Source organism: Centroberyx gerrardi, chromosome 8 (assembly GCF_048128805.1).
Source record: "Centroberyx gerrardi isolate f3 chromosome 8, fCenGer3.hap1.cur.20231027, whole genome shotgun sequence".
Taxonomy (NCBI): Eukaryota; Metazoa; Chordata; class Actinopteri; order Beryciformes; family Berycidae; genus Centroberyx; species Centroberyx gerrardi.
Genome location: NC_136004.1, coordinates 30,887,438 through 30,901,430, shown reverse-complemented (window position 1 = coordinate 30,901,430; position 13,993 = coordinate 30,887,438). Strand labels below are relative to the sequence as shown.

General features: G+C 43.5%; 1 protein-coding gene across 1 annotated transcript in view; it reads left to right on the top strand.

The window, feature by feature from the left end:
* The window catches only part of bmp2k (BMP2 inducible kinase), a 61,301-nt gene that overhangs the window by 16,177 nt on the left and 31,131 nt on the right, over positions 1–13,993 (top strand). The window contains exons 2-4 of the mRNA XM_078285328.1: positions 7,384–7,502; positions 10,414–10,519; positions 11,670–11,812. Coding sequence (XP_078141454.1) covers positions 7,384–7,502; positions 10,414–10,519; positions 11,670–11,812 — 368 coding nt within the window. The remainder of the gene's footprint in view (positions 1–7,383; positions 7,503–10,413; positions 10,520–11,669; positions 11,813–13,993) is intronic.

Genomic DNA, 13,993 nt, shown 5'->3' with positions numbered 1-13,993 from the left:
CAAGTCCATAGTCCTGGGTCTTGAGTGTGTAGTTGCAACCACATAGATGCTTTTTTTTCGCTCTGCTTTCACAAGAATCAGTTATCATCAAAGGAGATCAAGAACTTATGTAATTGCTCTAGCTTGTCAGATGAAATGCAAGTAATCCTCCCTTGACTGCTTCACTGTTACTTCAGTGTCATGACTCATAGGCCTACATGTGTGTTGTGACCATTAACATTGTTTAGACAGTGATGAGAATTAACATTTAAAGTCTGTAATGCACAATTGAGCTTGTTTCTGTGACCATGGTGCAGTGGATTATTTAAGTGCAAGGAAATCGTGTCTTTTTCCTTAGCAAATATTGCCTAAATTAAGGATTTCATTCCAAAATAACACATAGCCATTTCATGAAGAATATTGTTACTTGATAATTATTGCACAATATCTAATTAGCACAGATGATTACATCCTCTAAAATGTTAGTTTTGTAAGTAAAGGGCTCCAGATAGCTAATAACGTCTATAATATTCACTTGTAAGTACTTTTCAAATGGTGGATATATCATTGTGCTCAAACTGCTGAAATATTTCTATGTGTATGGTCATTTCTCACCATTTCCTCTTTTAGTTTTATGGACAAATTAATTTTCACCTTTTTAGGGTGTGAGTCCTTCTTGAGAGTTTACCCAAAAGGGGATTATTTTTCCGAGGCTGATTCATATGGAATAACACTCACTTGAGGGGAAGTTGGGAAGAACGCCAAGAGGAGATTTGCAGGCGACGGGAGATGAAGAAGGAAAGAAGGTGAAGAATAGCTCTGCAAACACTGCCGGTGGAAAACAGTGATTCTTACCTCTTATTTTTCACCTTTAGTCTCATCTTGGTCATTTAGAGTACAACAAGTCCCTCATTCACATATAAGAGGAAAGACCAGACATTTTATCCCTTATTCTTTTTCTACAATCTTAATTGAAGAAGAGAGGTTCTTCATACTATTTTTTGTAATGTAATGGTTATGTGAAGAGGATTTGAGCTCTTTACTTCAAGCTTTACGACTGTGGAGACTTGTAGGGGAAGTGTTGTGGGTTCATATTGGGGAAGGGGGGCCTCCAGGAGGAAATACCTCTGCTTGTTCCAAACGATCTCCACCAGAAATGGCATTCTCCCCTTTTTTAAAAGCAGGTCTACAGCTGAAGGAGGCACTTTGAACTGAACTCTATCCTCGGTTTGTAGCTTTTTAACAAGCTAGGACGTCACGCTTGCTTGAATATGAAGCCTTGGCTTGAGAGGAGAGAGAGAGAGAGAGAGGGAGAAATCGACAGTGAAAGAGGGATGGGCAGAAAGAGTCAGTCAGTCAGAGAGAGGGGTCTGTTATCACAGATGACATCATGCTTCAGAGGGAGAACATCTGCATGCAGAATCCACAAACGTATCATCTCTGTTCGCTGCACGTTACTAAATCCTCTAATCCTCCCTCATTGAGACACTCCTCTACCCCTTCTGAAGTTTTTTTTTTTTCCCCGTATCACAAGGCATACCCAGTATCTGTTTCGCAAAGGCTGTCGAATTCCTCTTTCAAGCCTCCTTCCACAGGCTGTCATGTGGGCCGTCTGTGACTGTCCCGGTTAGTCAGGCTTCGCTGTGATGTCAGGGTCCTGAGCGCTGGATGCGGGGCAGGGGAAAATTCTCCAGTAATTACAGGCCTCCCTCAGAACCAGGCTCCCCCTCCTTTCTGCTTGGCTTGACGGACTGGGGGTTTTCCTCCCAACTGCCACCGACAACTGACCGTGTCGCTTCCATCCCCCCCTCTGCAGCGCAGCGAGCGATCTGACGAGCGGGACGGGAGGGAGAATAACAGTGAGATGTGACTAATGGGCGTTGAGTACCGAAGTTAGACATGCCCATCAGTGATGCTTTATCACACTGAAAGGATTCAGTTACAGCACCATGCACAGGAACTTTGCTATATTGTCTATCAATTCACGTCACTTACACTTGGAACGAATCAACTTTTGATTTATGGACATTTGTTAACAAAACTTATGTGACAGTCTAAAAACAAATGACAGTGTATTGCCCTTTACTGGTGGTTCTCAACCTGGGGGTTTGGACCCCTCAGGGAGCTGCAAGATGTTTTTGGGAATAGTTGGGCGCTGCAGGGAGGATGATTTACAGAATTTGAAAATAAATCTATTTCCAATATGCATCCATGATAAATCCCTTTTTCTTCTGAGTCACAGCCTCTTGGCCTCTTCCAATAATTAAGTTAAAAGCCTCAAAAGGGAAAATAAAAATAATCATTTGGTATGAGTGTTCGCCAACCTGCATCCGTCTTCACTTGCCACATGAGGATGTGAGTAGCCAACACTTTGTTTTGGCGGCCAGACACGTTGCTAGCTAATTGCTGAATACATCAGTCTCTCCAGTGACAACACTTGCTTGTGAACAGAGTTCTGATTTGGCCGGAGAAAAGGTGTTTAGCAAGATGTTTTGGTAAGGGGAATTTGGCCTGTGTGGATGTTGGTGGATAAACTCTAGCTGGATGAATAGCAGCTGCAAATTTTGGCACATTTAGAGATCTCCGAGATCAATGGGATGGAGTGTAGCAGATCTGCTCTTAGGGTTTGTTGGAGACACAAAGTGTGTGTATGAATTTTTCATAAGTCCCTGGTATGGGGCGTTGTTTTGTTATTTCTATTTCGCCATCCTCATTAGAAGAAAAGTTCTGTGGTTAAATGAGAATCCCAATCATGCTCTTGCCTAGTCCAGTCTGTTGTTGGGAGTCTTTACACATTGGCATCTCCCACTCCAACTCATTGTTTGTCTGAGTATTTCAGTGTTTGCATCCGTGTAGCCGGTGTCAGCCAGTTACAGACGACGTTGTTGTTCTCATCGGTCGAAGCCAATCTCCTGTACAGTGAGGGGCCTTTTGTGTTCTTTAGGTCCCCCTCATTTATCCAGGAAGTTGGTATGCTGAGCACAAAGCCCCCCTAACAAATCATCCCATCCAGAGCCACTCGGGGGAATAATACACTCTATAGCTCACCACTTCCGTGGTTGGCATGGTGGTGGGAGGCAACAAAAGCCCCAGGGCAGTGATTTAGTGAGAACCTGATCCTGGAGCATATGGTCTTCCTCAGTGGTGGGGCAGGCCAGCAGGCAGACATGCAGCGTTGGGCCGGCCGGTCCGGGCCGAGGCCTCTCTCTTCTCTCTGCTTCCCAAAAGCCACCTGGCCTCCGGAGACACCACGCCGGCTGCTGAGGGGATCAGCAAAAAAGTCCCTCTCTATAGACAGACAGGTAACAGCTGGTGTCAGGGAATCACAGTAAGGATTGACAGGAATGCTCTGCAAGGACGTGTGCGAACCCTGGAAAGCAACAATGTGGGAGTTAATTTGGCAGTTACGATGTTCAGTGAAGCTTTTCTGGATGTTTTTTTTTTTTCTCTCTTAAAAAGGATTGATTTATTTCTCCAATGAAGGTTAGCTGTTCTGCATCTTGTCCATGCATGCTGAAGAGCATGCTTAATAGCTTGCTCTTTAGCCTCTTGGCCTTGTGCCTGAGCAAATTGATTTTGCCCTGTTAAATCTGCCATCCAGCTCATGCAACCCCCTCATCTGCGCTCTGTTCTTGCTTAAACTTTGATCTTTACTACATCTGCATCCTACATCTCTCAGTCTAAGCAGTACAAAAAGCTTGAGATTTACACAAGATGACTCACTGATGGCTTATTCTTATATGGCAGAATTATAAAGTGGGCTCTGCATCACCTCTGATTGGGTTTCAGCGTGCAAAGAGTCCCTCTACCTCGTAAATGAGTCCCTCCTGCTGTTTTAAAAGCAGCTCTCTCACAAGACACAATGTCATATGATTCAATTTTCTGCTTGAAGTTCACTGCCCCTGAGTCTCTGGATGGCTCTGCACTCTCACTTTCTTGTTACAGGAAATCAATCTGAGCCTGGCCCAGCGGTTCGGAGCGGCCATTGAGCTAACGTTAGTACGCCGGGCAGCGCCGGGCGAATCGCTGAACAGCGTCCAGCAGTCGCAAACAGCTTCGGTTCTTGCAGACTTGCTCTTGACAGAAGGTCTGTTTCATTCCTGTCGCAACCTTTTTTTGGGGACGGCAACAAGTCTGTTAATGCCACCGCTGAAGAGCTCCGTTCACACGTGCATAGAGCAAATATCATTATCTCTGTTGACTCTGTATGTTCCTGGTTCTGTAGGTCTAGCAGTGAAAGAGCTGAAATTTGGACTGAACTTTGTCATCTGACTTGGGTGTTGAAGTGTTTCTTTGCACATAAAATTGATAAAAACTGGAGGAAGGAGACAATAGGGTCTTCGGGCATTGAAAGTGGACTGTCATTGCCGATGTGACTTTTTCATGATGTTTTTCATCACTTGAATATTTTGAAAATACCATTTTTGCAATGTGGCCATTAGCCAAAACAACAAAATCATTGAATAAGAGGCGTTGAGAACAATGCTCAGCCAAGTCAGCAGACGAAAAGAGACGGCCTTAAGTCACACACACACACACACGCACACACATACCGTTCACAAGAGGCAGTACGTGAAGCCCTTTAGTTTAGCCTGCGTTTTTGAGTGCAGTGATAGGCGAAAAATGATTGTGAAAACGATCGCCGACAGCCTCTCTCCCCCCACCCGATGTCATCGGGAGATGCTTGATCAGGCAATGTGACAACATGTAAATGTTGTACATCGAATAACTCTAGAGAGAATGTCAGTCACTCTGGATAAGAGTGTCAGCTAAATTCCTAAAATGTAAATGTAAGAAATACAAACTATTGAGACATTGAAACCCCAAAGGGCTTACAAAAAACATGTCAACTAAAAGAAAAAGGTAAAAAAAAAAAAAATCTCTTACTTTCCCCTGCATCACGGCTATTACAAGTTATTACAAGTCACCTGTATCTCTGTCATCATACTTTTGGTGATATGTTTTTATAAGCAGCTAAACCTGAAGTCTTGACTCTGTCAGCAGCAGGAGTGCTAATTTAGGATCAGTGTCCCAGGTGTCTTTTGATGCTGCTATATCTCATCAAACATGGTCTGAAGGCCTAAACTGATTAGAGATCAGAACGATACTCTGAGAAGGCCTGTGAATGTGGAGCCAGGTTCAACAACAGACAGGATTGATCGCAGCTGACCTAATGTAATATGGCCTGTTACCTAATCAACATTATGTGCAGGGCTGGAAACTTAGTTTTTTATCCAGTGGACGCAGTTGCTGCTGGATTTTCACTTTTTTTTTTCCTGCAAAATATGTAATTTTTAATAGAAAATAGAAAAATAGAACTTCTTAACAATGGCTGGTTACCTGCCAAAGAAGCCAGTAGAGACTTTACCAGCCCCAGTCAAAATTTACAAGCATCTTGTTGGTGGCTGGTGGTAACTTCCCTCCCAGGCTCTGTGCTTTGCCTCTTTGTTTTTTTATCAGCTGCAACTCTGGCTGGAACAGGTTGTCTTTTATCTCATTAGCTGGCTGCTTTACCTTCGGTGCTGCAGATGGGCATCAGTGCCCCCGTCCTAATCTGATCATGTCTGCTACAGTAACTCTCACTATTGTGACGGCACACAAGGGACCGCTAGGCTTCGGTTTGTTTATGTATGCTTTACCTCACTTGTAGGCCTGCTATCTTCTGTTTACTGTCCTCACAGGGAGACACTTACTTGCCTGCTTAGATCTGTGTGAATAAGATCCACTCTTGCTCTTGAAGTGTTCGCCTCGCACTGTTATCAAAACAACACTGATAGGTCGCGAGACCCGTTTGGATTTGGTATTGATGCACTCTTGAATGAAGGCCTTTGTGCCCGCTCGTTTCTTCAAGTCCCTCTTCTCCGCTCATTCCCAATCCAAATCCATGTTTTTTTTTCAGCTGACCTAAGGGAACTTGTTGGGCAACAAGCGTACCATTGTGGATCGTTTCTTTATCCTCCGCTGCCCGGGGACTTTGATGCCCACCACTCAATGAGTCAGTGAGCTGCTCCTAATGAGACCCAGGACTGTCCCATCAGAGCGCTAGTGTCCATTCACCCAGAGGCACACAGGACAGTGAGAGCAGATACTGGCACCCCAGCCAAACACCCTCTGTCCCCGGCATTGTCAACACGCTCCATTCCTACTCAAGAAATCATCCGCTTTCCACCAAGAGTCCACTCCCACTGCAGCATGAGCTTCATATATCATTCTTACCAAACTTGGCGGATTTTATAAAGCTGGAGCACAGCTTCATTCACTCCAGGATTAGGCCCAGTGGGAGTGAGGCCAACACAAGCTAAATGAGCTTAGCCTACTTGCTTATGAAATGACACCAGTTGGCTGCTGTTAAAATTGCACATCTTAGAGAGCCTCCATGAAACCTTGAGTGAACCTTAGCTGATTAGGTTTCTGGTACCTTTATTATTTGAGGGAAGGTTTGTTGAGCATGCATGTTCTTGTTTTTAGCAACACCATGTTTCGTACTTCTATAGTTACACACATTCACACCTGGGAGCGCCACCAGTCTCCTACTGTCAGCCACTGAGCAGCTTCACTGACCAGTTAGGTGTCAAGTGCCTTGCTCAAGGGAACCTCAGCAGTAAGTGTGAGAATGAATCTGGAAATTCCCAGTCTGGGATTCAAACCAGCAACCTTCTGGTAACAAGCCTTCCTCTGTGATCTCTAGTTACTGTCCCTGGTTTGATGTCTTGGGCTTTACCAACCTGTGTGACAGACAAGTAGTGCAGCATGATGTACAACTGTATGTAGGAATCTGCTGTATGTACAGATGAAGCCGTTGTAGAAGCCATACTTTTTACTGCATGGTTAAATACTGCTGCACTTTTACTCCATCTGTGAGAGGAATTGAGGATGAAATCAGGTTTTGTTTTGTTTTTATCAGTCATCCTAAGTTACAAGTTTACAATATGCTAATGCTCTTCTGTGTAACGTTGACAAAATGTCCTTGTCTGCAGTATTAATGGAGGTTGGATTCAGGATAAATGCATGAATGGAGACTTCTACAATGACTGCCACTGTTTGTCGTTAGAAAGGCAAAAGCTCAAATGGAAACTGGCTACTTGAGCAAAACTTTTTCATCCACAGTGGCTGACGGATTACAAAATTTACCACCTATTTTGACTATTTTACAAGCCAACTTGACTTTGAGAAGATAATGGGACCTCGGAGTGATGGCTGTTTACCTGGCAGCGGTGGGTTGATGTGATGAACCTGCCAGCCAGAGCCAAAATTAAACTGCATTTGGCTGCTGGCAGGGGCCGATTTTCTGCCCTACTGGCTAATAAGATCGAGAGAAAAAACATGAAGGAGCTTGTAAGGCAAGATTGGCCTAAATATGTATGTAAATATGTCATGCTAACTTGCCATCTTCTGTTTTTCCAGGAGGCTTTTCGGTGGTGTTCCTCGCTCGCACGCACAGCGGCGTCCGCTGTGCTCTTAAGAGGATGTACGTCAACAACGTCCCGGACCTGAACATCTACAAGAGAGAGATCACTATCATGGTGAGAGCAGCAGCATTCTGCCAGGTCTTCAAGTCAGAGTTTGGTTGCATCAGTTTTTAATTAGAGAGAAGGGTTTTGACTAATTTCACTGCCATTTTAAACAAATGTCATAAAAAAAAAAGAAATATGCCAACAAACATCACTGGCAGATGTTTGTTTTTGTTTTTTTTAAAGATGTTAGGCTATCTCCCAACCCAAATTAAGCCTAACTGCTTTTCCATAATGGAAGAACATTGTTTGTTTTTACAGCCTCATAGAGCTTGCAGTTTATCAATTAAAAAATATAATTCTGGCTTATTTCTCTCTATTATTCTCTGACTCTAAGATATTGCAATATTTAGGGACCGACAGCAGCTCTGCTGCCCGTTGCTATTGTATTTGTATGTATTATTATTATTATTATTCTATCTTTCTTTCTTACTAAAACTGCCTTCTCACCAATCTGCTGGTTGCCTCAGTCATAGTGTGACGCCTCCTCTCTTCAAACTACCAACAGATAGCTCAACAAGTTCATGACTTGCCCTTGGTGTCAAAAGTTGTGAGTTGGAGTCCTGGGTGATGCTGAGCAAATGTGCTTTCTTTGTTGTAACTCTCTTTTTCCTCTTACACTACATCTGCCGGCCCCGTCCATGACTGCTTGCAGTCCTAGTTTCAATTATTATTCTCAAGCTTCTGACTCTGTACACTCACACTATAGCCTACATCTGCATTGTAACAAGGACAAAGATTGCAACTCTGAAATACAGAAAAAATAGCCAGTTTGCCTGGTAAAATCTGCATGAGTTGGGGATTGATCCCGGGTCGTCTGAGTTGACTGTAAATGTATCTGCCCATCCAACCCCCAACCCCCCTAACCCGACACGCTCAAATGTATTTCTCTCACTTTTCATGCATGGATCACGTTATTTGCATTTGAAGACATTGTTTTCATTTCACAAATTTCATGAGCCCAGGCTCAGTTTTCATTGTTGACTCCTCTTCACGCCAAGTATTTTAAGCATGTAGTCATTCACATCCCTGTTCTAAATCAGACACAAGCCCTCAACAAGGTGCACAAAAAGGCCAGTTTCCTTGCCTGACCTCGTTCCATCTTCCTAACCGATCCTGTTTTCCAGCATTTTCCAATCTGGCAAGAACAAAGGCTGCTTTTGGCTGCTGTGCACTGTGGGCTGGGTGACAATGTATTTATGCACATGGTCCATTGAGAAATACTCAATACTGTTATTTCAGACGAAGAGTTAGGACTGTCACATGATAGCAGGAGATGATTGACAAAGTAGTTTTATGTCATCTTTAAAAATCTAAATATCCTCTTTTTGAGTGTTGCCCTCGCTCTGTTACTTACCAGCAATCTAGCCCGCTACTTGGACAACAGATGTCTTGTGTTGAACTTCTGACCCCAGTGTGTTACTGAACAGCTCACTCTGAGCTGTTTGGCTAGGTTTGTGTGTGTGTTCACTGCCTGATCAACTGGAACAATGACTACACACACACACACACACACACACACACACACACACACACAGCTGACCTGAAACACTGACACAGTTCTGGCCTGTTGTGACATTGCCCTAGGTGTGTCAGTTTCCACAACACACAGCAGTCTCTCTGCTCATGCTGGCATGTCAAATGCTTCAATCCAATGAATCGAGCAGTTTTTTTTTTTTTTTAGATTATTATTTTGGGCATTTTTTTGCCTTTATTAGATCGGTAAAAGTGAAGAGAGACAGGAAAGATCGGGAGAGAGAGGGATGACATGCAACAAAGGTCGTGGTCCAGATTCAAACCCAGGACTCACCGATGAATTAAACGGTTTAAATAAGATTAAAATAGTTAGAAAGGATCAACCATGGCTTCAGGGATCCAAAATAAATCAGATTCCAGTCCCTGTAACTTGACCTAAACATGATGGACTTACCTGCACTCTTTGCTGTCCTTTACCTTTTCTGGTGTTCATACCAGTTAAGAACACATGAAGAAACAGTGGAATATGAGCATCAGTCCAGACAGTGGTTTGATTTTGTTATGCTAGTCTTTCCAAACATAAGGAACTGGTTGCTATCAGATCTACATCCATCTCCTTATACCCATAAACCCTTGCGTTTTGGGGCCGTTCAGCTACGTTCTTAGTCCTAAGGAACCGTAGCTCGCTTATTAGAGAACTGAAACTCGTGTTTTCAGGCTTCTCGTGCCGTTATTTGGTGTCACCTGAGTTTGAATGGCATTTTTCTCACCTGGCCAAACAAGCCGAACTAAAGGAGGAAAAGCTTTAGACTTTAAATATGTCGTTCCAAACATGCTTGTGAACATAGCCTAAGGTTCATAAGCATGAAGACCTGTAGCTAAGACCTGATGCTCTGTCTGTGTCAGTTCGTCTGAGCTGGCTTGCGCTTCAAAATATTCCATTGACAAAACATGCATGCATACACACACACACACACACACACAAGAACCATCCTTCAACTGGACGACCTGGGTTCAAGCCCCTCGTCGGTAAGCGTCTGCCCTGCTGAAGTGTTTTTGAGCAAGGCAGTGATTCCCTACCTGAGCCTGACCTCTGACCTCTCTGTGGAGGGAGGGAAGCAAAAAGAGAATTTTCCTGTGAGAATAAATAAAGTATCACATTATCACTGTTAATGCTCACATATACAGGTTCGCACACACACGTAAAGGTTCAAAATCATGCATGCACAAATACATACACACTCTTCGGTAGCCCATTTCTATGCTCTATTTTCTGTTTTTCTGGTACTTTTAGAGTTTGCGTAGTGGCCATGTACACAATTTCATATTTCAGTTTTGGAGACACAACTCTCATTTCAAACGGGGATTTCCTGTCCTTTCCCTCAGTATTTTCGGACTATTTCTGTATCTCTCATCACACCCATGTTTTTGTTTTTCCTGTGTGCAGAAGGAGCTGTCAGGCCATAAGAACATCGTTGGCTACCTGGACTCCACCATCAATGCCGTGTCAGACAGCGTCTGGGAGGTCCTCATCCTCATGGAGTACTGTAAAGGTACGACTTCCCTCTTTGTTCCCCAAACACTGCTTCAGAAACTTGTTCTCAAGCTTCGATCTTATCACCAGGTTTATTGCCGGCTCATCTACCCTTCGGTCGAACTGCAATTTTTGTCTTTTGTGGTTTTTACCAAACCGAAAACTAGAGCAAAACTAAATGAAAATGAGGAACAAATCATGACATTCTCAGTTTCTGAAATATGCGAGAAAACCACTTCAAATTTCAGAAACTGAGACTGTCATTATTTGTTCCTTGTGATATACAGAAATGAGACTGAATGCTGTTTTGTTGTTAAGATACATCTGTCACTGGTCACCACAGTGGGAAATTAACGCCAGCCACCGACAGGATAGGAAACTAACTTTGTTTTGTGCACTGGTCACATTGGATAATACAGACACTTCTAACATTTACCCACCAACTACATTTTTAGAATATAATAAGACCTCCAAATGATGGTTGGTTAACTGTTATTGCGGCTAGAAGAATAAACAAACTTACTAGCCTAGCCATAATTTACCTGTGGCCGGTGGACAAAAGTCTTAGTTGTAATTCTGTATTTTTGGGCCTGTCATGTCTGGTAGGCAGCTTAATGGTCTGTTGCCGCCTCTGTCCTTCTGTGACCCCTCTATCAATCATGCAAGCTTGCTGGCTTGGCTTGTCATTTGGTGTCTATTTTGGGCAATTTTGTGCTTAGTGGGTAACTTTACATGCACACAATGCTCTAAGCGGATGGTTAGATAAAGCCATTACATGGTGCAAAGTCACAGAATTTGTCCCAGATAGTCCCAGGTTTACATGGATTCATCTGAGTTTGATTCACTTAGTTTACTCAGAGGCCAAATTAGCTGAAGAATTAAGCAGAATTATGGCCTTACACTGATAATAATTGGACTAAGGCGTTTACAGCTGCTACAGTCTGAGTCTTGCCTTAATCGGTTTAAAATTGGATTGAGGTTGTGCATGTAAACATACTTATTCACTCATGATCAAGGACAGTTCAACACTTTAACGTCCCAATTGGGGAATTTGGTTTGCAAGCAAGGCATGAAACACCAAGCATGCTGGCTGGCGGTAGTTTACTTGAACTAAAAATGACATTTGACCTCCACCCCCCTCCCCCCCTCGCCCCTCCCTCCCTCTCCAGCGGGTCAGGTGGTGAAGCAGATGAACCAGCGGCTGAACGTGGGCTTCAGCGAGGCCGAGGTCCTCCACATCTTCTGCGACACCTGCGAGGCCGTGGCCCGCCTGCACCAGTGCAAAACCCCCGTCATCCACCGAGACCTAAAGGTGAGCAAGACCTTCCCTTCCTCCCTCCCTTCCTCCCTTTCTTCCTTTCCTTCCGCCTCATCTCCACCACCAGCCTTGAGGCCTTGACTGGGTATCTGTAGGTCCTTTTTAAAAAGTCTGAAAAAGTGTTAAATCATCTAAATTTAAGCCCTTAAAAAGCCGTAAATACAATAATTAGAGGGCTTCATTTTTTCACCATAAGGTATTCCACATATTCTCCTCCCTTCTTTAATTTCACATCTCCTCCTCCTCTCTCCCCTTTCTCTCCATTGTCTTCTCACCACCTGATCTTCCTCCTCTTTCCGCCTCTGTCTTCCTCTTGCCCTTTTCCTCTTCTTCATCTCCTAATCACATCTGCCTCTCTTCCTCCCTTCCCTTCCACCTCCTCTTCATCCTCGACCTTCCTTTTCTTCTGACCACTTTAATTCCACCTGTTAGCTTGACAGACATTTTTAATTGAAATCGTCTCAACTTAGAGCTCCCAATGTGTCAAAAATATGTAGTTTATTTGCACACGCGCATGATTAAAAAAACCCTGAAAAAGGAGACAAAGTACAAACTGCGTGGGTGAGACAAAGAAAATCCTAAGGAGCCTATAAACGCACCTCAGCCCAAAACTAGACAACAGCAGAAACCAAAAGACATCAAGACTCAACATGTAGGAGACTTGTACAAGCTCAACAAAATGTTAAATAGCAATTAAATGAGTGTGTTAAAAGAGAGAAAGAGGGGGAGAGAATGTGCGCCAACTTCTATGTTTAACAGAATTTTAGACTCTGTTTTAAACTCTATTGCAGTTAGTGGAAGAGACGATATGTATGTACAACCTGGTATTAAAGCGCTAATATACTATCAAACTGTAAGCAGCATGTGCTTATGTCAGCAGGGCAGCAGGACCCAGTGGTTAAGAAGTCTGACGTGTAACCAAAAGGTCAATATGTTCATCAATAATCATGTTTCTTATCAGTGTCTTTTGGGAAAACACTGAACCCCAACCTGCTGCCTCATTGTTCCTGTGGTTAAGCACTAAATGCCTTTCTAATTTAAAGTAATAACCTGCAACGTTTTCTTACAAATTCATGTCCATTTGCTATTCTCTCATCATGAAAGTTGTTGCATTAGTTGTTCTAAACACCCGGTGTCTGGTAGCTCTTTCCCAGGAAAAAACCCTCTTGCACACATGAAGTTTTATGCGTTTTACGTTTCGGGCAGCGGCAACAGTAGTGTGTTGGAATAAACAGAAGAAGAAGAACTGGGTAGTTAGCATGAGAAGTGATAGCCGCCATGGCTGAACAGACAAAGAAAAAAGAGAAAATCCAAGGAGAAAGATGTCACAGTACGGGACACGCTGGTGTGAAGTGCAGATCAGAAACGCCACAGCAGCCAGCACTTGGCACTAAAGCTGTCATCAAAACAAAAAAAAGAGGAACTTGGGGATTGCCACTTCAACAATGATTTGTTGAATTCACTGTTAGCTGAAGGGAAAATCTATGAAAGTCTGTGCTTGGTCAGCAGAAGAAAGCGTACCGATGAGCACTTTCAGTTCCCCTTTCCTCTCGCTCTAACCCTTCGCTCCTCTCACACTCCCCCACTTCCTCTCCTAGCCTGTTCTCCTATTTCCTCTCTTCCTCCTCCAACGCCCCCCCCCCCCCCCCCCCCCCCCCCACACAATTGCTCATCCACCTCCTCTTTCTCTTCCTCCTCCTTCTCTCCGATTATATTCAGGGCAGAAAACACTTTTGTTTTTAGTTCACAGGCTGCAGTAAACTGGTGCATCTCAAAACTCACCGGGCGTCTTCACCTCGTTTTACCAGCTAACTAGATTTGTAGAATAGGATTTCCAAATCATGGTTGGCCACTAGCCAAAGTGTTTTTAAGTGATGCTGAACTTTAGTAGAAGCTTGGGTTGTGTAGCTTGCTGGCCATGATTAAACCCCCAAATCGGCGATTCTCTGTTATCTGTTGCTCCGGTAGAGGAGATTGGAGAAATGTTTTTCTTTGTCTCTTCGTTCACTGCCATTGTGTGGAGGAACAGCGTGAAAATCACAGTTTTAGCACATAAACGAACGTGAACAAAGCAGATTCTGACAATATATAAAAAACTAGTCATTCTGCTGATTTTTTTTTTTTTAAGTGTTACAATGACTACGTTTACATGGACTGCAATAATCCGACTATTGA